The 17,895-nt window shown below is 55.3% G+C and overlaps 7 protein-coding genes and 1 non-coding gene across 8 annotated transcripts; 5 read left to right on the top strand and 3 right to left on the bottom strand.

The window, feature by feature from the left end:
* Nucleotides 1-600: 600 nt before the first annotated feature.
* Nucleotides 601-2,190, top strand: J3D65DRAFT_641102 (fructose-bisphosphate aldolase, class II). Its single transcript, XM_066801856.1, has 3 exons — nucleotides 601-995; nucleotides 1,047-1,822; nucleotides 1,874-2,190. Exons 1-3 carry the CDS (start codon nucleotides 888-890, stop codon nucleotides 2,070-2,072), a joined length of 1,083 nt encoding a protein of 360 aa, XP_066650634.1. The 5' UTR covers nucleotides 601-887; the 3' UTR covers nucleotides 2,073-2,190.
* A 68-nt stretch (nucleotides 2,191-2,258) lies between these two features.
* Nucleotides 2,259-4,054, bottom strand: J3D65DRAFT_155841 (uncharacterized protein). Its single transcript, XM_066794129.1, has 2 exons — nucleotides 3,165-4,054; nucleotides 2,259-3,104 (listed from the first exon to the last, which is right to left on the bottom strand). Exons 1-2 carry the CDS (start codon nucleotides 3,655-3,657, stop codon nucleotides 2,569-2,571), a joined length of 1,029 nt encoding a protein of 342 aa, XP_066650633.1. The 5' UTR covers nucleotides 3,658-4,054; the 3' UTR covers nucleotides 2,259-2,568.
* A 311-nt stretch (nucleotides 4,055-4,365) lies between these two features.
* Nucleotides 4,366-4,461, top strand: J3D65DRAFT_t149. The gene has a single exon. It is a non-coding gene; the product is annotated as a tRNA-Ala (tRNA).
* Nucleotides 4,462-5,159: 698 nt separating this feature from the next.
* Nucleotides 5,160-8,343, top strand: J3D65DRAFT_672161 (putative beta-mannosidase; the record flags this gene model as incomplete). The annotated part of the gene is made up of 4 exons (XM_066803456.1): nucleotides 5,160-5,428; nucleotides 5,727-6,039; nucleotides 6,087-7,661; nucleotides 7,717-8,343. 4 exons carry the CDS (start codon nucleotides 5,160-5,162, stop codon nucleotides 8,341-8,343), a joined length of 2,784 nt encoding a protein of 927 aa, XP_066650632.1.
* A 770-nt stretch (nucleotides 8,344-9,113) lies between these two features.
* J3D65DRAFT_607450 (large subunit of biosynthetic type acetolactate synthase) lies at nucleotides 9,114-11,219 on the bottom strand (the record flags this gene model as incomplete). Its single annotated transcript, XM_066798505.1, has 2 exons — nucleotides 9,114-10,804; nucleotides 10,871-11,219. The coding sequence occupies 2 exons, from the start codon at nucleotides 11,217-11,219 to the stop codon at nucleotides 9,114-9,116; spliced, it is 2,040 nt and encodes a 679-aa protein (XP_066650631.1).
* A 306-nt stretch (nucleotides 11,220-11,525) lies between these two features.
* Nucleotides 11,526-13,471, top strand: J3D65DRAFT_641087 (uncharacterized protein). Its single transcript, XM_066801855.1, has 3 exons — nucleotides 11,526-11,632; nucleotides 11,693-11,738; nucleotides 11,793-13,471. The coding sequence occupies exons 1-3, from the start codon at nucleotides 11,563-11,565 to the stop codon at nucleotides 13,039-13,041; spliced, it is 1,365 nt and encodes a 454-aa protein (XP_066650630.1). The 5' UTR covers nucleotides 11,526-11,562; the 3' UTR covers nucleotides 13,042-13,471.
* On the bottom strand, nucleotides 13,235-15,104 carry J3D65DRAFT_641085 (uncharacterized protein). The gene is made up of 3 exons (XM_066801854.1): nucleotides 14,568-15,104; nucleotides 13,885-14,515; nucleotides 13,235-13,832 (listed from the first exon to the last, which is right to left on the bottom strand). The coding sequence occupies exons 1-3, from the start codon at nucleotides 14,958-14,960 to the stop codon at nucleotides 13,504-13,506; spliced, it is 1,353 nt and encodes a 450-aa protein (XP_066650629.1). The 5' UTR covers nucleotides 14,961-15,104; the 3' UTR covers nucleotides 13,235-13,503.
* Nucleotides 15,105-16,477: 1,373 nt separating this feature from the next.
* J3D65DRAFT_155645 (uncharacterized protein) lies at nucleotides 16,478-17,820 on the top strand. The gene is made up of 2 exons (XM_066794128.1): nucleotides 16,478-17,066; nucleotides 17,116-17,820. Exons 1-2 carry the CDS (start codon nucleotides 16,731-16,733, stop codon nucleotides 17,491-17,493), a joined length of 714 nt encoding a protein of 237 aa, XP_066650628.1. The 5' UTR covers nucleotides 16,478-16,730; the 3' UTR covers nucleotides 17,494-17,820.
* Nucleotides 17,821-17,895: the final 75 nt, after the last annotated feature.

Raw genomic sequence — 17,895 nt, 5'->3', positions numbered from 1 at the left:
TACCAGACGCTGCCGACCAGACGGAGACATTCCCCCGAGGCCAGCGCTTGTGCCCGTCATTTCAGCAACAATTCATTGCCATCGGCCTTCACGACTTCAGGTCCGTCACTCCCTGCCACGCCCCGAAACAAGCCGTCGGATCCTCCCGCCGCCGCCGTGCCGTGCTCCCTCTGCCCTGGATGTCGTCCCCGTCCGGGCCCCGGCTTCTGGCTGAATGCGTCTGACCTAAATGCGTCTGACCTGAGGGCATGGCTGCTTCTTGTACGGCAGAAGACGGGTGTCAGGGTCTCGTCGGACGCACAACCCAACCTAAGGGTCCGGACATCTGAGAGAGAGCCGGACCGAGGCGCGGGCGACCGGCAAGTGGAAAAGGAAGCGCGAAGAAAAGAAGAGACCCGCTATCGCGAAACAGGTGGAACGGTGAGATGAGAGAGCAGAAGAGGGCAGCAGAGATGAAGTGAGCGCGGCGGCAGGCTGGGCTGAGGTGGTGTGGTGGGCGAGAGTCCGATTGAGGCCGACGCAGAGCCGCGCCCCGCCATGCCATGACACAAGAGTTCCCCACCCACAGTATTCCCTTCCTCTCTCTCTGTTCTCTCCCTCTCTCCCTCTCTCTCTCTTTCTCTCAATCCATCGACTCGCCATCAGCCACCTGGTACGTTCCCCCTTCCCTGTCTCCCATCTCCACCCTCTGACGCAACCCGTCGCCTTGCGACCCTCCCGTCTGCCCCCAACCGATTTAAAAAAGCTCAAAACTGCCCCTCCCCCTCCTCCCCTCCTCTCCTCATCAATTCCTCGCTCCCCTCACAGTGATACCCCCTCCCTCTGACTCCTCCCTAGACGACCACTCTTCACCACACCACCTTCAACAACTACAAATCATCATCATCATGGGTGTCACCGACGTTCTCAGCAAAAAGGCCGGCGTCATCTACGGCGACGACGTCTACAAGCTCTTCAAGTACTGCCAGCAGCACAAGTTTGCCATCCCCGCCATCGTAAGTCTTGCATCGTCCACCTGCCCTCCTCGCCACTGACTCGTTCTGCAGAACGTCACCAGCTCCTCGACCGTTGTTGCTGCCCTTGAGGCCGCCAGGGACAAGAAGTCGCCCATCGTCCTGCAAACCTCGCAGGGTGGTGCCGCCTACTTCGCCGGCAAGGGTGTCGACAACAAGGACCAGAAGGCCTCCATTGCTGGTGCCATTGCTGCCGCCCACTACATCCGCGCCATTGCCCCCGCCTACGGCGTTCCCGTCGTCCTCCACACCGACCACTGCGCCAAGAAGCTCCTGCCATGGCTCGACGGCATGCTTGACGCCGACGAGGCTTGGTTCAAGCTGCACGGCGAGCCCCTGTGGTCCTCGCACATGATCGACCTGTCCGAGGAGGACGTCGACTACAACATTGAGACCACCGCCAAGTACCTCGAGCGCGCTGCCCCCATGAAGCAATGGCTCGAGATGGAGATTGGCATCACTGGTGGTGAGGAGGACGGTGTCAACAACGAGGACGTTGACAACAACTCCCTCTACACCCAGCCCGAGGACATCCTCAACATCCACAACAGGCTCTCCAAGGTCTCCCCCTTCTTCTCCATCGCGGCCGGCTTCGGTAACGTCCACGGTGTCTACAAGCCCGGCAACGTCAAGCTCCACCCCGAGCTCCTCTCCAAGCACCAGCAGCACGTCAAGGCCGCCATCAAGGCCAGCGACGACAAGCCCGTCTTCTTCGTCTTCCACGGTGGCTCTGGTTCCTCCAAGGAGGAGTTCAAGGAGGCCATCAGCTACGGTGTCGTCAAGGTCAACCTCGACACTGACCTGCAGTGGTAAGTTAATTCAAGTCCAAGCCAATGGTCCATGTTCTAACGATTGCTCAGGGCCTACCTCCTCGGTATCCGTGACTACGTCCTCAACAAGAAGGACTACATCATGACCCAAGTCGGCAACCCCGACGGTGCTGACAAGCCCAACAAGAAGTTCTACGACCCCCGTGTCTGGGTCCGCGAGGGTGAGAAGACCATGTCGACGCGCGTCCAGGAGGCCCTCGTCGACTTCAACGCTGCCGGTCAGCTGTAAGCCAGTTTTTAAATTGACGACGAAAAGTACGAAGCGGTTGGATGAGGTCTGCATCGGCGGTGTGGTATGACGAATTAGATGCTTTATGTACAAAGTTAATCGAGTCCCCTCATGATTGGATTCTGAACATGACTACCTCCAAGTCCAGTGCACGCGAAAAAACAGATGGCGATGATGGCCAACCGGCAAAAAGATGATATTGATGCTACGTCATCCCAAGCCACTCCCGACGGCATCGACCTTTTCGTGCCCGGATATACTGCAGTGCCCATCACATGACTTGCAACGCCACCCGATTTTTCTCGGAACCAAAACTAGGCAGTCGACGGTTACAAAATGGCCCCAACTGATTGGCTTGGTCCGTCATGGGTGGGCAGGTCGATCAACGTCCGAGTTCCTGTCGTCCAGCAGTGTCTTGTCGATCATTGTGCCGATTGTTGAAAAGGGGTTCGCCGATCTGCCTTGGGACGTCACTATTGATGACGGTGATTGCAATTCAAAAGGGTCCGGGTCCGACAACTGGCCCATGGAGTATTGAATTCTCGTTGTCGCCGTCACTTTCGGATCTCAGGGGACTCACTGAAGGAGTCGTCCCCGGAAGTGTAAGAAACGTGGATTGACGAGAGACTGTGGCAGAATCTATAGGGGTCGTGGGAAACCCATCCTTTGGCAAAACAACGCTCCGACTGGAGTTGAAGCCAGTTCCGCTCTGAGCAGCAAGGTAGCACTCGCGGGCTGCAGGATCGTGACACGGACACAGGTGCAGCGTCATGTTGAAACTGTTACCTTCGCAGTCGTGCAGAAGCCTGCCACCTGCGGCGTCCAGCTCGTCGTCGTTGGGGAGATAGTAGACGTTGCTGCACATCTTGCTACCTGGGAAGCACGATATGCCCCGGCAATTGGGACTTTCGACGTCGAGGACAAATCCATCGCGCCAGAAGGGACAGTTTTCGGGATGCAGGTCCTGGCTGTTGGTCCATCCTGCCGTGTGAGTGTTGTTTGTCACTCCTGGATTGGCGCCGCAGTCGACGTCTGTTCATCGGCATCAGTTACGATGCTCCGTCACTGAAGAAATTGCATGTCGAGACTTACTGCTTATGTCATAGAACGTCTTGTTGTTCCCCGAAAACGCAGCGCGGTATTCAAGCTGCGTCAGTGGTGCACGCTGGCCTTTGAGCCCATGGTCTTTATTGTTTCGCCGTATCTTGATGGACATGCCAGCGGATTCGTTCTTTGTCATGTATGGATGCGCGAACTCCCCTTTCAATGGTTTGAGTATCCATTTCATTTGCTGTTCTTCCTGGAGGTCTCCTGATAACCACACAGTGACAGAGTAGTTGCAGTGGTTCAACACCTTTGAATATCCAACGGTCTTTCCAAGGATGGGTTCCAGAGCCCGGTCTGCGGCTGTGCTCGTTGCAGCAATCAAAGTGACTATACAGAACGGTAGGAATGGATTCATGATTTCGGTGCAAGTTTGGGTGTGGAGTGCCAAGAGCCAAGTTTGGGGAACTGAATGTCGATGATGCATTCCGACTTCGAGCCTTGACCGTAGTCCATTAAGTACTGGGGAAATTGAACACATTGAAGATGTCTTGAGCTTCCATGTTGCCCTTGTGTTGGAATATGTCGCTCTTTCTCTGACTTGTCAGAACTGCAGACTGGCAGTGGTTAAACGTAGAGATCCGCCGTCAACCTGGTGACAGGGTTCACTGCCAGCCGAAGGCAGCAAACACACCAGAGACAATGGGGTAGAGATTGGGCCTCGATGCACCAACGTTGTGGTCTTTTTCGGGAGTTTGCGATGGCTGATGTCCAAAGTTCGAGGGTAAAAATGGCGCATCTAGGCATCAAGACGGAAATTTGTTGAATCGGAGAAAGTTGGCTGAAGCAAACACCGTTGCGCTGACTGTTTTTCTCTGCGCTCAAAAGCGCCTGGTCGCACGGTGGAGCCCGGTAAGCTGCAACCAACTTGTTGCGCAGCTTTTGTGTCGTGTTTGTGACGATGGTATTATGGATGGCGAAATCCATTGGATCCATGCGAAAGACACAGAAACATCCTTCAGAAATAATCGAGTGATAGCACGTAGAGAAAAAACATGAAGAGAAGAAGGACTACATATAATCAGTAGTGAAGAAGCTCTCTTGCTGTGATGAAAGAATAATAAACTGTGAAGTGAATGGGTCGCTCAGAGCAACGCTTGTTTGCTATTAAATTATAAACACATTAATCCCCTCCAAAATCAACAAGGAACATGGATCCATCTCCGATATCCACTTTCCGACTAGCTAAGGGCATGTAGCTCAGTGGCAGAGCGCCCGCTTTGCATGAAATCCTTCAAATACGCAAGGATGCGGGAGGTCTTGGGTTCAATCCCCAACTTGTCCAACGATCTTTTTTGCACTTTTCAACGACTCTTTTGACTCATCAGTGGATGAACAACTTCTGGAAGCGTGGAAAGACGGCGGGGAAACAAACCTGCAGGGTAGGTAATCAAGTGATGGTGGGTCCCATTCTCTGTGTAGCATCTCTTTTACCCCGCCAAAATACGACACCACTGACAAATGTCGTGAGAATTAGGACTCGCTTGACGTGCCGTCAAACTGAAAACCGGTTGACAAGTGCCGCAGACGCACGAATCGGGCAACTTCTCTTCGGCAGCATCCATGCTCGTGCCGGGGATGACAGCAAGCACTCGAGCTCCTCTGAGTGAGGGGACTGGGACCATTCCACCGCCTGTCCAACGGTACCTGACAGGATGCCAATTGCGGTTATGTTGCCACGCTCTATGCACCAAAACGGCGCCAACAACGGGCACGACGGAAACTCACCTTACCCCTCACTCCACTCGTTCGCCATCCCTTGTGCCCCTCACGGAACCCTTGCCTCCGTCTCCATCTTTACGTGCTTCCACTGCTTTTACCCGCTCGCCTTGAGCGAATGTAACGGTCGCTTTTGTGGAAAAGCCCTCTGCCATGAATGCTTTTAAGTACAAGGCTTGCTTGGCTGTCGCCTTGACCATCTTTACGGGTCTTGTTGATCTTGGAATTTCCTCTTGCTGTTTTGAACCACTCTCGTCGCGGATCATGCGCCGCTGGACCCCTCAGGCCGTCATCGCGCTGACTGTTGCCGTAGTTCCATCGTCATGTCGAGTCATTGAATTATCTGGCTCGGACTGGACGCTGTCAAATCCTCTGTTGAACATATCTGTTCCTGCAAAATTACCCTCGCAAGCACATGTTGAGCTGTTTGCTGCTCAGGTCATTGGAGACCCTTACTTTGGCTTGAACGACTTCAATTTGCGATGGGTCGCCTGGTCAAACTGGACATATACTTCAGCACCACTCATCTCACTGTAAGTGACTGATCCGTTTCCTGTTTGGTCCTTGTTTGGTTCCTGTTTCGTTTGCTAGTTTTCAAACTGTTCCCTTCAACCCAGTGACAAAATAGCGGCGGACAGCATGTGGGCGGAGGTTAAGCTCGGCATTTTCAGAGTCTGAAGTGCACCAAAAAACGGACGAAGAGCATTAGAGTGCTTCTCGTGGGATTGTTAGACCAGTCGCATGCTGAACTTTGCACAAAAACTGCGGCTGCTTGTTTCACGACAGCAAGCCCACGCAACGAAGACTCTGGCCCATTGACATCTGACGCAGGAACAAAGACGCTGCCTCCACCTATCTTGTCTTTAATGGACTTGACACATTTTCCACCATCGAGCTTTGCGGGAAGCACGTGGCCTCCACAAACAACCAATTCCGACAATACTATTTCGACGTGACCAACATACTGGAAACCTGCGCGGAAGATCCTGTATTGAGCCTTAACTTTGGAAGCGCGCCTGAAATCGCCAATGAAATCGCTGCACAGCCGGGTCAAGAAACATGGCCGTATGGAGTGGAAATGGTCTACGAATTCCCAAATAGGCAGTTCATCAGGAAAGAGCAGAGCGACTTCGGTTGGGATTGGGTAACATATCCCCGCTTCTGTATGATCAAAAAGTTGACTGCGTTCAGGGACCGGCTTTTGCCCCTGCTGGCCCATGGCTTCCCGCTTCTGTTGTCGAGTTGGGTGTCGAAGAAATCTACGTTCGCAATTCACTCGTGGATATTTACCGACTGGGCCAATTGAATAATCTGCCGCCGGACCAGGAGCAGCCGTGGGTCTTAAATGCAAGTGTGGACTATCTGGGCCAGTCCGGGTCGAATCGCGGGATCAACTATCGCCTTCTGGACGCCGACAACTCCACCGTCTCCAGTGGATCATTGACCAACATCACAACTGGACAAGGCGTCATCACCGGAGCAGCCATCATTCCATCCGAGAGCGTGCAGCTGTGGTGGCCGAACGGACTGGGTCCCCAGACGCTTTACCGACTTGAGCTCGAAATTGTGGACTCGGGGAATAAAACGATCGTCTCTCTCGCAAAGCGTGTCGGATTTCGGACGATAGTGCTCAACGAAGGGGTCATCACAGCCCAGCAGCTCGCCCAGGGTATTGCACCGGGCAACAACTGGCACTTTGAAATCAACGGCCACGAGTTCTATGCAAAGGGCTCCAACTTTATTCCACCAGATGCGTTCTGGGTGCGCGTGACCGAGGCGCGAATCCGTGACCTGTTCGAAGCGGTCGTAGCCGGAAATCAAAATATGCTCAGAGTATGGTCATCGGGTGCATACTCGCCTGACTTCATGTACGACATTGCTGATGAACTCGGGATTCTATTGTGGAGTGAATTCGAGTTTGGTGACGCTCTTTACCCTGTGGACCGGGAGTTTCTGGACAATGTCAGCGAAGAAGCAACGTACCAAGTCCGCAGGGTCAACCACCATCCTTCGCTAGCATTTTGGGCTGGAGGTAACGAGTTGGAGAATCTGGAGCTATCCATTGTCGAGAAAACTGCGCCAGACCAGTACGACAGACTGGTGGCCGAGTATGAGAAGCTCTTCCTCGAAACGCTGGTCCCAATCGTCTTTGGGAACTCGAAGAGCATCTCATATGCTCCCAGCTCAACAAGCAACGGATATCTTGAACTCGATTTCAGTCTACCAGTGCCCCTCGTTGAAAGATATGAAAACAAGACGCCCGGTTCCATCTACGGCGAAACGGATTACTACAACTACAACTCTGCCCTGGCATTCAACTTCAGTTCCTACCCTGTAGGAAGGTTTTCTAACGAATTCGGATACCACTCGATGCCCTCGTTGCAGAGTTGGCGCCAGGCCATCTCGCCAGAAGACTTATACTTCAACTCAACAGTAATACAATTGCGCAATCGCCACTATCCGCCGGGAGGCCTCAACACATCCAACTTCGAAAACACCACCAAGGGGATGGGCGAAATGACTGTTGCCGCTCAACGATGGTATCCGGTCCCGGACAAACAAGACTCGGTCGCAAACTTCTCTGCCTGGTGCCACACGACTCAGATTTTCCAAGCGGATTTCTACCAGAGCCAGATCATGTTCTACCGCCGGGGCAGCGGCATGTCTGAGAGGCAACTTGGCTGTCTGTACTGGCAACTCGAGGATATCTGGCAGACGCCGACGTGGGCCGGGATCGAGTACGATGGGAGGTGGAAAGTTCTCCACGTAAGTGTGCCAACCAAGGCTTGTTGTTGCCCAATTCCCGACTGACTGTTTCCAGTACGTCGCAAGAGACATCTACCAGCCGGTCATCATTTCTCCCTTCTTCAACCGCACCACTGGCGAGCTGGAAGTCTACGTGACGTCCGACCTCTGGTCAGACGTTTCCGGCACGGCCAACTTCGCATGGTATGACTGGTCTGGAAAGAAGCTCGATATTGACACGCCCACCTCGGCCGAGTTCAGCGTCGGTGCCATCAACACTACGCTGGTGCTCAAAGCAAACACAAAGGACATCCTCAACGGCTTCGACCCAGAAAACGTCATCCTCGTCGCCAACGCGTCGGCTGAGGGAAAACTGCCCAACAGCGACCAACAGCAAACGTTCACTCACGAGAACTGGTTCCATCCCACCTCGTTGGCCAAAGCCAAACTGGTTGATCCGGGCCTGGAGTTGAGTCACTCTGCCGACACGCAAAAGTTTACCGTCACGGCGACCAAGGGCGTGGCAGCCTGGGTGTGGCTCGATTACCCCGAAGGCGCTGTTCTGTACTTTGACCAAAATGCCTTTTTACTGCTTCCTGGGCAGAGCAAGGTGGTGGGTTACACTGTCAAGAACGACACCACGGGTGGTGGCTGGGTTGACGGCGTGACTGTTCGGAGCTTGTGGGATAATAATGTGCCGTGATTTTTTCTTCTGCCTCAGGTGAAAATCTTGCTTATCTTTGACACCTGTCAAACCTGTGTCGTGAACGATCAACCATTCCAATCATACTCAAAAGTTTCTGCGGTCATTACAAGAGCGAGGGTGGGAGGCACAGAGGATTGAAACACCCGTGGAAGCGTTCAATCGAGCGCGGTATGACGACCTGGACAAGCAACTGGAGTCACTTGGCAGGGCACTGCTTGAGAGGGTTGTTGCGTCAATCTCGTACCTTCTTTTGAGTCATTTATCCAACATTGGACGGGCGCACTGCTCGTCTCTGTATTGACAACTTTTCATATCCCACCTTGTTGAAGAACCCATCCAGCATGCCCTTGATGAGAGCCCTCCAGTAACTCGTCAACCAAGCAAAGCTTCAACCCCACCAGAATCCGGTGCAGACGCTCATGTCGCAACCCTCAAAAACATGGACAGCGGAAAGAAAACGCCTGCGAGAGGGGGAAACCCGCGCAAAAAGAGACCAGAGAAAGATACAAAGCGAGAAATAAAACGGCACCTCCGTGTGGCTGAATCGCCGTGCACAATCCTCAATAGATGTCTTTTCAGCCTCCAAATAAAGTCAAGGAATTTTTTTCATGTCACCTCAACAAGCCTCCCGTTTGACCAAACACGATGTTGGATCGCCAGTTCATTAAGATGCCATTACCTGCCGGAACGGCGGCGGGTTTGCTCTCTGCGTGCCTTCTCCTTGTCTGAAAACTGTCAAAATCTGGCCTGGAATAACAGGGGCAAAATCACTTACCGGCATCGTACACAAGGAATTCGTGGAGGGCGCTTCCCGCAGGCACCATGGGCAAGACGGGCACCTTCTGGTCAGTAACGACCTCGAGGAGAGCCGGTCCATCCGTCTCAATGAGCCACTTCAACTTGGCCTCGAGCTCCTCAGGCTTCACAACACGGTCAGCCTTGACACCCATGGCATCGCCAAGTTTGACGAAGTCGGCGTTCTTTTGGTGGGTGTGCGAGAAGCGGTCTTGGAAGAAGAGGGACTGCCACTGCGTGACCATGCCCTGCTCCTCGTTGTTCAGGATGATGATCTTGACACCAATGTTGAACTCTGCAGCAGTGCTGAGCTCAGTGAGGGTCATGCTGAAGGAAGCATCACCGTCAATGTCAATGACAAGAGCTTCCGGGCGTGCGACCTTGGCTCCAATGGCGGCGGGCAAACCAAAACCCATGGTGCCTGCTCCACCCGACGTGATCATGGTGCGCGGGTGCGTCCAGCGGAAGTGCTGAGCCGCCCACATTTGATGTTGACCGACACCCGTCGCGATGATGGTCTTGTCGCGGATCGACTTGGTCAACTCGCTGACCTTCTCCATGACGATTTGCGGCTTGATCATGCCATTGGTGCTTTCCCTCTCGAATGCCCAAGGGAAACGCTGCTTCCAGTCGTTGATCTGCTCAAACCACTCGGGGCGCTCCTTGACCTCGTTGAGCTGAGGGATCAGGGTCGCAAGGTTCATGGCGACATCACCTTCGACGGCCTCAGTCGCCTGTACGACCTTGTTGATGTTCTTGGGCATGATTTCAAAGTGCACGATACCACCGCGACCTTCAGCGGCAGCAGCACGCGCAGCAGGAGCGAAGCGAGCCACATGGCCAGTGATGCGGTCATCGAAACGTGCACCAAGGGCAAGGATAAGGTCTGCCTCCTGCATGGCCATGTTGGCGTAGGCAGAACCGTGCATGCCGAGCATGTGAAGGGACTTGTCGTCAAACTCGTCAAAACCTCCAAGACCCTGGAGAGTGGTGGTGACAGGAATGCTGGCCTTGTCCGCAAGCTGCTTGAGGAGTTCAGGACCTTGCGGGCTGTTGACAATACCCTGACCAGCGTAGATGACGGGCTTTTTGGCCATGTTGATCAAATCCGCGGTCCGCTGGATGGATCCCTCGAGCTGCTTCCTGCTCAGCTCACGGGCAGCCAAGCTGGCGGCGCTCGGGTGAGTGGGCAGGGTGCTGATCACGGGAATTGGCCTGTTCAGGGTTCCACCGGTGACGTCCTTGGGGAGATCAACAAGAACAGGACCCGGTCTTCCAGTCGTGGCAATCTCGAATGCCTCGTTGATACGCCTGGGAAGTTCGGCAATGTTCTTGACCATGACATTCCACTTTGTGCATGCTCTTGAAATGCCGACAGTGTCGGCCTCTTGGAAGGCATCGGAGCCAATGGCAGAGGTAGGGACCTGGCCGCAAAAGACGACCATGGGAGTGCCGTCCATCAAGGCGTCTTGCAAGGGAGTTATAACGTTGGTGGCGCCGGGGCCAGAAGTGACGAGGACGACACCAGGCAAGCCAGAGGCTCTGGCGTAGCCCTCGGCCATGTGGCCAGCACCCTGCTCATGTCTAGGGAGAATGAAGTCGAAGTGTTTCGAGTTGTAAATGGCATCGAAGACGGGAAGGATTGCGCCTCCTGGGTATCCAACTGAGTCATGTCATTAGGTGGTGCTCGCACACAAAAGAAACCCCACGGGGGAGTCGGCGCACGTACAAATATGCTTGACTCCATGTCTCAACATCATGTCGTGGAAGATCTCTCCACCCTTTTTGCCCACGAACGAGTGGTCCATTTGCGGCTGGGTGCGCGAAGCGCCCAGCTTTGGCTGCTCGTCGGCGTTGAAGGCGGGACTCGGCACGGGCCTTTCATTCTGGACGGCGGCGGCGGTGCTCTGGGTGCGTTTTGCAGAGTCTTTGACGACGGGCTTTGCCTGGGCGGCGTGGCTGGAGGCGCGGTAGGGCGAGACGGCGGGTCGCGCAGCAGAGGTGGAGAAAGGGCGAGGGCGAGAGACAGCGGCATTGAGGCACTTGAAGGCGCCGCGCGACGAACGTGCCTTGAGCATTGTGAGTGGAGATGGGGCCCCGAGGGCTGGAGAGGCGACGAGGAGCGAGAGGTCAGGAAGGGGGGGGAATGGACGAGGGAGGACTGGCGGGCGACTGGCAAAAAAAAGACTTTGGAAAGAGGGGAATGCTTGGTGTTGACTGAGTCACTTGGGTTGGATGGTTGTATTGTCCCTCGTGCCTTAGCCGTCGGCAACAAGACGCAAAAAGTGACCGACCATCCATTGGTCGCCGATGTCGGACTCTCGCTAAACTCCACCCATGTCCCCTCTATCTCCGTCCCTTCAACACCATCACCACCGCTTCCCCCCCAACGTCATCCACCATTTATTCCCCGCGATCGTCATGTCTTCGTCGTCGCCTGCTCCCCCCAGAGGACATGCCCGTGGACCGTCTGCCGACGAGCGCCGACGCGGTACTTTTCCCATGCTGCCCCCCCACGAGCTCCAGAAGCGCTGACGACCAGCCCCTGCAGTGGTGACCAGACGATCCACCAAAGGTCCGCTCGACGCCGACTTCAAGTATTCCAAGCCAATCACGTCCAATCTATTGCGCTTGTGCTTACTTTTGCCCAGTCCGCTCTCAGACGCACCAGCCCCATCTCCCTCCGCTGCCGCTGCACGCTCCCCGCAACCCTCCCTCAGGGCAACCTCTCCCGCCGCCTCCCTCACGACCCCTCCTGCCAATCTCGAAAAGGACTTTTCCCACCTTTTGCATCCTGGCAATTTCCATCCATTGCCGCCGCAAACTATTCCGCAACCCTTCCTCTCCAGTCCACATCAACCGCATCCGTCAACTCCCCTTCCCGACCTCCTCGCCAAGGGACATTACCGCCTGGCTGCTTCCGCCGCAGCAAACGCCTTGCTGAAGGAGACTCTGCCATCAGACCACGACAAAATATTCGAACTACTCTACGTTCGCCTCGCGTGTCTATCACTACTGAACCAACATGCTCTCGCCGCCGCCGAAGCAAAGCCCCTTGGCGACCTTAGCAGCGCCTTCTATCGACACCCATTGACCGGTGCCCATCTGGTGCCATGGGAGCTCCGAGTACTAGCTGTCCGCCTGATGGGACTGGGCTACGGAGACTGGCGGCGCGGAGTCATGGGCTACTATGAGTTGGCACGCGAGGCTAGGCTCGAAGCCATCAGGGCCCAAAACACCGAGTCGAAGCAGATGTGGAAGAGCAGGCTGCTGGAGCTTGGTATCAGAGTAGCCAATGCCCTGATCGAAATGGGCGAGTGTGAAGGCGCTGCGCGACACCTGACCACGCTGGGTCTCACAGAGGGTAGCAAGGACGCCGACGAGGCTGAACCCACGCCGCGCACACCAGAACAATCCCGTCTGAGGACAATGGAGGCGCTAACGTGGCTACGTGTGGGCGATGTAGACGCAGCCAAGCGCAGTGTCGCAGACTCCCTGTTGCCATCTCCCCCAACGCCATCGACCGCGGACGCCGCCCCGCCTGTTGACCCTCTGAACGCGCTCATCGCCATGGCCGACGGAGACTACCCGTCTGCACTCACCGTGTGGGAAGCACTTGCCGCCCAAACCCCCACAGACCACATGGTCGCACAGAACCGAGCCGTGTGCCTGCTTTACGTGGGGCGCATCACAGACGCCCGAGACGCCCTGGAGCGCGTCATCGACGAGGCCCAAGACTCGGGCGTCGCATTCCACGCCCTGACGTTCAACCTGAGCACGATATTCGAGCTGTGCACCGAGCGAGCCCGCGACCGCAAGTTCGAATTGGTAGAAAAGGTGGCAGCCATGGAGCCGAGTGCCATGGGCTGGGAGCGCCAGGCCGCCGATTTCAAGCTTTGATTGATTGATGAGTTGCTCCTTGTGCGAGCCGTGTAACCGCATGGATTTCGGGCATTTGAACGCTTTGCTTTCCGAATTATCTATGGCGTATGAGTCTACGATGAACCATGACCAGCGAGCGGGCGTTTTGTTGAACATTTTCTCGATCTTGGAGATCACAAGGAGAGGCATATGAGGGTATGAAGCTTCCCTAGACATTTCAATGAACAACACCGGCGCTCTCACTTCTTAGTTGATGATCGGCACACTTCGCAGTTGTTTCGCGAAAGAAGCGGAGTGGTATTAGGTCATTACAAAAAAGTACCGCGGAAACACTCCGTCTCAAACTACGACCGCTCCTGTATTTGCAATCGCAGGTCCGATCAATCTTGCTGCCTAATCTCCACGCAACGCCGAAGCCCAAACGCAGAATCCATCATCGCAATCGTGGGTATCATATTTCTGTAATATCCATCTCCCTCATCAAGAGCTTCTTTCCTTTCCGCCGTCCTTGGGGTTGCTGCCCGGTTCAGGCAAATGGAGCACCGAAGGCAAGTCCCTCACGTCCGCACTCGGCTTGTCTGGCGCCGCGGGATCGGTGTGGATGTGGATTGGCGGCTCGGTGGACTGGCGGATAGGGCCATCTGGCTCTTCGATGCTGGTGGGGCGGATGGGCTCCAAGATGATGTCGTCGTCCTCGAATTCAGAGGCACTCTTTTCGAGCGATGACTGCGACCCCTGTCTGGCAGCCTCTTGCTCAAGACGCACTTCGCGGCCGCGCTTGTGGCAGTACCACACCACAAAGAGGAGGACTGTGGATCGATGTCAGCGATAACCCTTGGGAAAACGAGGAGGCGAACTCACTGAACACTGCCAGGCTCATCAAGACGTTTGTGCCGGACACGACAGCCGGGAACCTCAACTTGAGGAAATTGAGAATGCTTTTGAGCATGGCGGCGATGGCACCCTGCTCAGTGACGAGCCTTTTTAATGAAGGAATGCGCATCGCCTTCTTTCCAAGTCGCTTCGTTTTCGAGGTGCCCTCAGTAGCCAGCCTCTTCGAGTCGAACTGCTTGCCTTCGGCCGCAGCCAAAGCCTCGGGTCCGAGCATGGCGGCCATCTTGACGGGCAACGACCTGACCAAGTTCTGCACAAACGGCGGCAGGCTGTTGTACATCTTGTCCAGCTGCTTCTCGCTGCCGGTCAAGAACTGTTCGAGATCTTCGTACGCGTGCGGAGCGCCAGAGACGATGTCGCGGAGTACCTGCTTCCATCTTTCGAGCAGGTTCTGCGATTCTTCCGAGAAGCTGAAGACGCGGTTGTTAACGGCGGCAAGGTTCAGCTGGTCCAGGACTTGTGTCAAATCGCGCTCCTCTTTGTTGATCTCGGTTTCGTTGAGCGTGCCGTCTGGGTTGAGAGGAACACCTTCGCCTCTCTTGACGGCGCCTGCGGCTGACGCCAGTGTATCTCCTGCGGCCTTGGACTGTCTTTTTGTCTGCACGGTGTCAGACCCAGGCAAGCATTAATCCGAGTAGGATGAGACTTACCATGGCCCTCTTGGGCAAGTCCTGGACGTACGACCAATAGCTGCGCGCTTTGTCCTTGGAAGCCTTGCTGTCATCGACAGCAGGAGACGGCGGGAGAGGAACATTCTCTGCTTCTGTGGATCTCGCTCTCGGATGTTCCAAGCTATGTTGGGCAGTGCCAGGCCTTGCAGGCAGCGGAGGTGGCGTCTCCTCTTCTTGGTCTTGGTATCCAGCAGACGTTACCCTCTCGAAGAAAGCCTCGTCGCGGTCATCGAGAATAGGTGATCGGGGCTCAGGAATGTCGTGCGCATGGTCGCTAGGACCGGGCGACTTGGGCGTGTGCGCAGGCGATTCGGCTTCCTTCTTCTTGTCGCGGTTTTCTTTGAACTTCTTGTAGGTAAAGTACTCGAGCATGGTGGCGATGTGAAGCGGGTAGGTGGGTGATGCGCAGCGGGGCGCAGAAGGGGAGCGGTGGGATTTGGTGAAATAAGTAGGTTTTTTGGGCGAGGCGAGCGAGGTTGACGCAAGGTATAGCAACAGGTCAGCGCCTATAGAAGGCTGAGGGGAGGTGCGGGCAAAAGACGACCGGGACGTGGGTGGTGCAGCCAATCGAACTGGGCGGCAGGCACCTGACGTCATGCTAGCCTGTACCACGACCACTTTGTTTCGACCACATCCCTCACAGCCACACTGTCATCGCCTCCGCTCCCAACGCTCCTTGGCCTTCTGCACTCTCGCGACCAGACGACAAGCCTCCTTCTGCCATCATCCGGAACAGAAGCATCCCGGACACTTTCAACGCACGCACATGTTCACTTGCAGGGATGAAGGCTTCTTATGCGATCCGGTTGACGAATGCCTTACATCCTCTGCGAAACAGTCAGCCTTTTGTGAATATTCTCAAAGTGCACGTATGGAAAGGACAGCGGATGAGGAGCGAGCGAGCGAACAGCGGACGAGCAGTGGATGGGAGTAGCGAATGAGCATCGAAAGAGCAGCGGACAGCCAGCGGACAGCCAGCGGACGAGCACCGAAAGGATAGCGAACGAGCATCGAAAGGTCTGGAGAGTCCGTCATGAAACTTTACGGGCTCCACCTTCGAGCAGATGCTGCAACAGGCCAAGTTTTGAAGTATTCCTCTATGCCTCTTGTGCAGGCCATCGAAGCCTCCCTGTGTGCCTACTCGGACGGCTGGATGCTCTGCGGTCGTACACTCATCAAATACATGAACGCTTCCTGTGTCTTGCATTGCTGACATGTAGAAATTCCCTTGGCGGCAACTCAGCCGTTGACGGCCGAATGCTCCCTGAGCTTCTCAGTAGTAACGTCGTCAGGATGCTCCCTGAGCTGATTAGATGTAGATGTTCGAACGCTCCTTAAGCCGCGGCGCAGTCTAATCGGAATCCTCCTCAAGCTATCCCTCAGCAACGGAGTACGGCTGCTCCTTGAGCTTCGCTACTCAAATCAGAGCATGAATGCTCCTTGAGCGTCTCAGTAGAGCACTAGGTAACGGAGCCTCCCAGGACTACACATCCAGAAGTGAGTTGACGAATGCTCCTTGTGCCGCTGAAAAGAGTAGCAGGTGATGGAGCCTCCCAGGACTACACCTAGTAGTGAGTTGACGAATGCTTCCTGGGCTACTGAGTAAAATAGTAGATGATGGAGCCTCCCAGGACTACACATCCAGTAGTGCGCTGACGAATGCTCCTTGAGCCATTGAGAAGAGTAGCAGGCGATGGAGCCTCCTAGGACGACACGTCTAGCTGTGAGTTAACGGATGCTCCTTGGGTCTCTAAATAAAGTCGTAGGCAACGATAACACCCAAGTTGATTCGGCAGAGACTGACTGTAGGAGGACTCCCAGAGCTGCTAAGTACCGTACTGAGGTGGCAGGAGGTTGACAGTCTGTAGGCCTTCCCCGTTACCCCTTTCGGCGCCTTCCTGTGACCCCTCCCGGCGTTTCCCCCGTACCCCTTTCGGCGCTTTCCTGTTCACATGTGGGCGAGGGGCACCTTCCCTCCAGAGTGGATGAGTCACCCACAAGCACAAAACCGCCCCCCACCCCCCTCCTCCATCAACCTCCAACGCACGGACCTCAACCCAACAACGCACGGACTCCACACGCACGGGCTCATCGGACTGGCATCGACAAACATGGACAGGAACAACAACTCAACTGAGCCTCATGAGGTACCCTCACTCGCACACCGAGCCTCCCAAGCTGTCAGCTAACTTGCCCAAGGGACCTGCCAACCGCGCTCCGCCGGTGCCCAAGCCAGATGTCTTCATGATGAGCAGGCGCCCTATCACGGGCGAGCTTGACAGCCTCGACGAGAAGATTGTCAGATACAAGGGTCTCGACTTCGGCGACACCCAGATCGCCAAGATCCTGGAGGAAGAGGAAGGCAGCGGCTACAGTGCCAAAACGATCGGCACGCGTTACAGACGCATCCGACTCGCCAAAATGGCTGCTAATGACGACGCCCTTGACTTCAAAATGAAGCATTGGACGATGAATGAAGTGAGCTCCAGCTCAACGATGCGAGTGCTTCCAATACTGACACATCCAGGACGCTGCCCTCATCAAGGCCCACAACATCAACAAGCTGCGCCACGAGCGCGAGCTCGCCAAGGTCCACGCCCGCCTCTTCGAGGACACGGCCTTCACGCTCAACGACATCTCCAACGACACGTTCCACTCGGCCAAGGCTTGCGAGAAGCGCCTGAAGGAGCTCTTGGACGGCCGCGCCGACCCTCACCCCGACGATGATGACGACCCCCAGCGCCGCATCAAGGACCGAATCCAGGGCCTTTCGGCCAAGTGGGCCAGGCAGTGCGAGGAGCAGCTCAACAATGTCATGGCCGGAGAGACTTACATCGACAATCTCTTTCTCGGCAAGAGGGTCAATCGATCCAGGAGGAAGGTCAAGGCCGATGGCGACGAGTAGGATGCAGACAGCATCAACAACACGACTGACCACGTGAGCGGACGGAGCCTCCTTGTGGTCATACATTGCATGGTGGCGGGACTATGGGTTTTCGGTTTTTCCTCTTTCCTTTTTTCCTTTTTTCCTTCATTTGCTTCTATGGGGCTACGAGCCAACGCCCACATCGGCGACATACTGAGTTTGGAGGGGGACTTCACTTTACGAATGCTGGGGAGGGACTTAAATTAGCACGTGAACTGCCTCCACAAGGGTGGAGAGATATCTCAAGCAGCTGAATGCTTGATCATACCCATACAGCCTATCTCCATTGACGATGTGACTCGCCACAGAAGTAATCGTGTGTTTTGCAGAAGGCCCATGAGAAGCATTCAAACGTAGCAGGTTGTGCTGCCATTGGGCTTT

The sequence above is a fragment of the Phyllosticta citribraziliensis genome (assembly GCF_038025025.1).
Source record: "Phyllosticta citribraziliensis strain CPC 17464 chromosome Unknown J3D65scaffold_14, whole genome shotgun sequence".
NCBI lineage: Eukaryota > Fungi > Ascomycota > Dothideomycetes > Botryosphaeriales > Phyllostictaceae > Phyllosticta > Phyllosticta citribraziliensis.
The sequence above is the reverse complement of the archived record's forward strand: the minus strand, read 5'-3'. Positions and strand labels throughout refer to the sequence as shown.

What these genes read in the sequence shown, in the direction of transcription:
- J3D65DRAFT_641085 (XM_066801854.1), bottom strand. Translation starts at nt 14,960, where the DNA reads ATGCTCGAGTACTTTACCTACAAGAAGTTCAAAGAAAACCGCGACAAG. An exon ending in ACTTGCCCAAGAGGGCCATG is followed by an intron (nt 14,516 to 14,567) that starts GTAAGTCTCATC and finishes GACACCGTGCAG; the next exon opens with ACAAAAAGACAGTCCAAGGC. An exon ending in GATGAGCCTGGCAGTGTTCA is followed by an intron (nt 13,833 to 13,884) that starts GTGAGTTCGCCT and finishes ATCGATCCACAG; the next exon opens with TCCTCCTCTTTGTGGTGTGG.
- J3D65DRAFT_641087 (XM_066801855.1), top strand. Translation starts at nt 11,563, where the DNA reads ATGTCTTCGTCGTCGCCTGCTCCCCCCAGAGGACATGCCCGTGGACCG. An exon ending in TGCCGACGAGCGCCGACGCG is followed by an intron (nt 11,633 to 11,692) that starts GTACTTTTCCCA and finishes CAGCCCCTGCAG; the next exon opens with TGGTGACCAGACGATCCACC. An exon ending in CCGCTCGACGCCGACTTCAA is followed by an intron (nt 11,739 to 11,792) that starts GTATTCCAAGCC and finishes ACTTTTGCCCAG; the next exon opens with TCCGCTCTCAGACGCACCAG.
- J3D65DRAFT_641102 (XM_066801856.1), top strand. Translation starts at nt 888, where the DNA reads ATGGGTGTCACCGACGTTCTCAGCAAAAAGGCCGGCGTCATCTACGGC. An exon ending in AGTTTGCCATCCCCGCCATC is followed by an intron (nt 996 to 1,046) that starts GTAAGTCTTGCA and finishes CTCGTTCTGCAG; the next exon opens with AACGTCACCAGCTCCTCGAC. An exon ending in CTCGACACTGACCTGCAGTG is followed by an intron (nt 1,823 to 1,873) that starts GTAAGTTAATTC and finishes ACGATTGCTCAG; the next exon opens with GGCCTACCTCCTCGGTATCC.
- J3D65DRAFT_155841 (XM_066794129.1), bottom strand. Translation starts at nt 3,657, where the DNA reads ATGTGTTCAATTTCCCCAGTACTTAATGGACTACGGTCAAGGCTCGAA. An exon ending in GACGTTCTATGACATAAGCA is followed by an intron (nt 3,105 to 3,164) that starts GTAAGTCTCGAC and finishes GCCGATGAACAG; the next exon opens with ACGTCGACTGCGGCGCCAAT.
- J3D65DRAFT_155645 (XM_066794128.1), top strand. Translation starts at nt 16,731, where the DNA reads ATGAGGTACCCTCACTCGCACACCGAGCCTCCCAAGCTGTCAGCTAAC. An exon ending in AGCATTGGACGATGAATGAA is followed by an intron (nt 17,067 to 17,115) that starts GTGAGCTCCAGC and finishes TGACACATCCAG; the next exon opens with GACGCTGCCCTCATCAAGGC.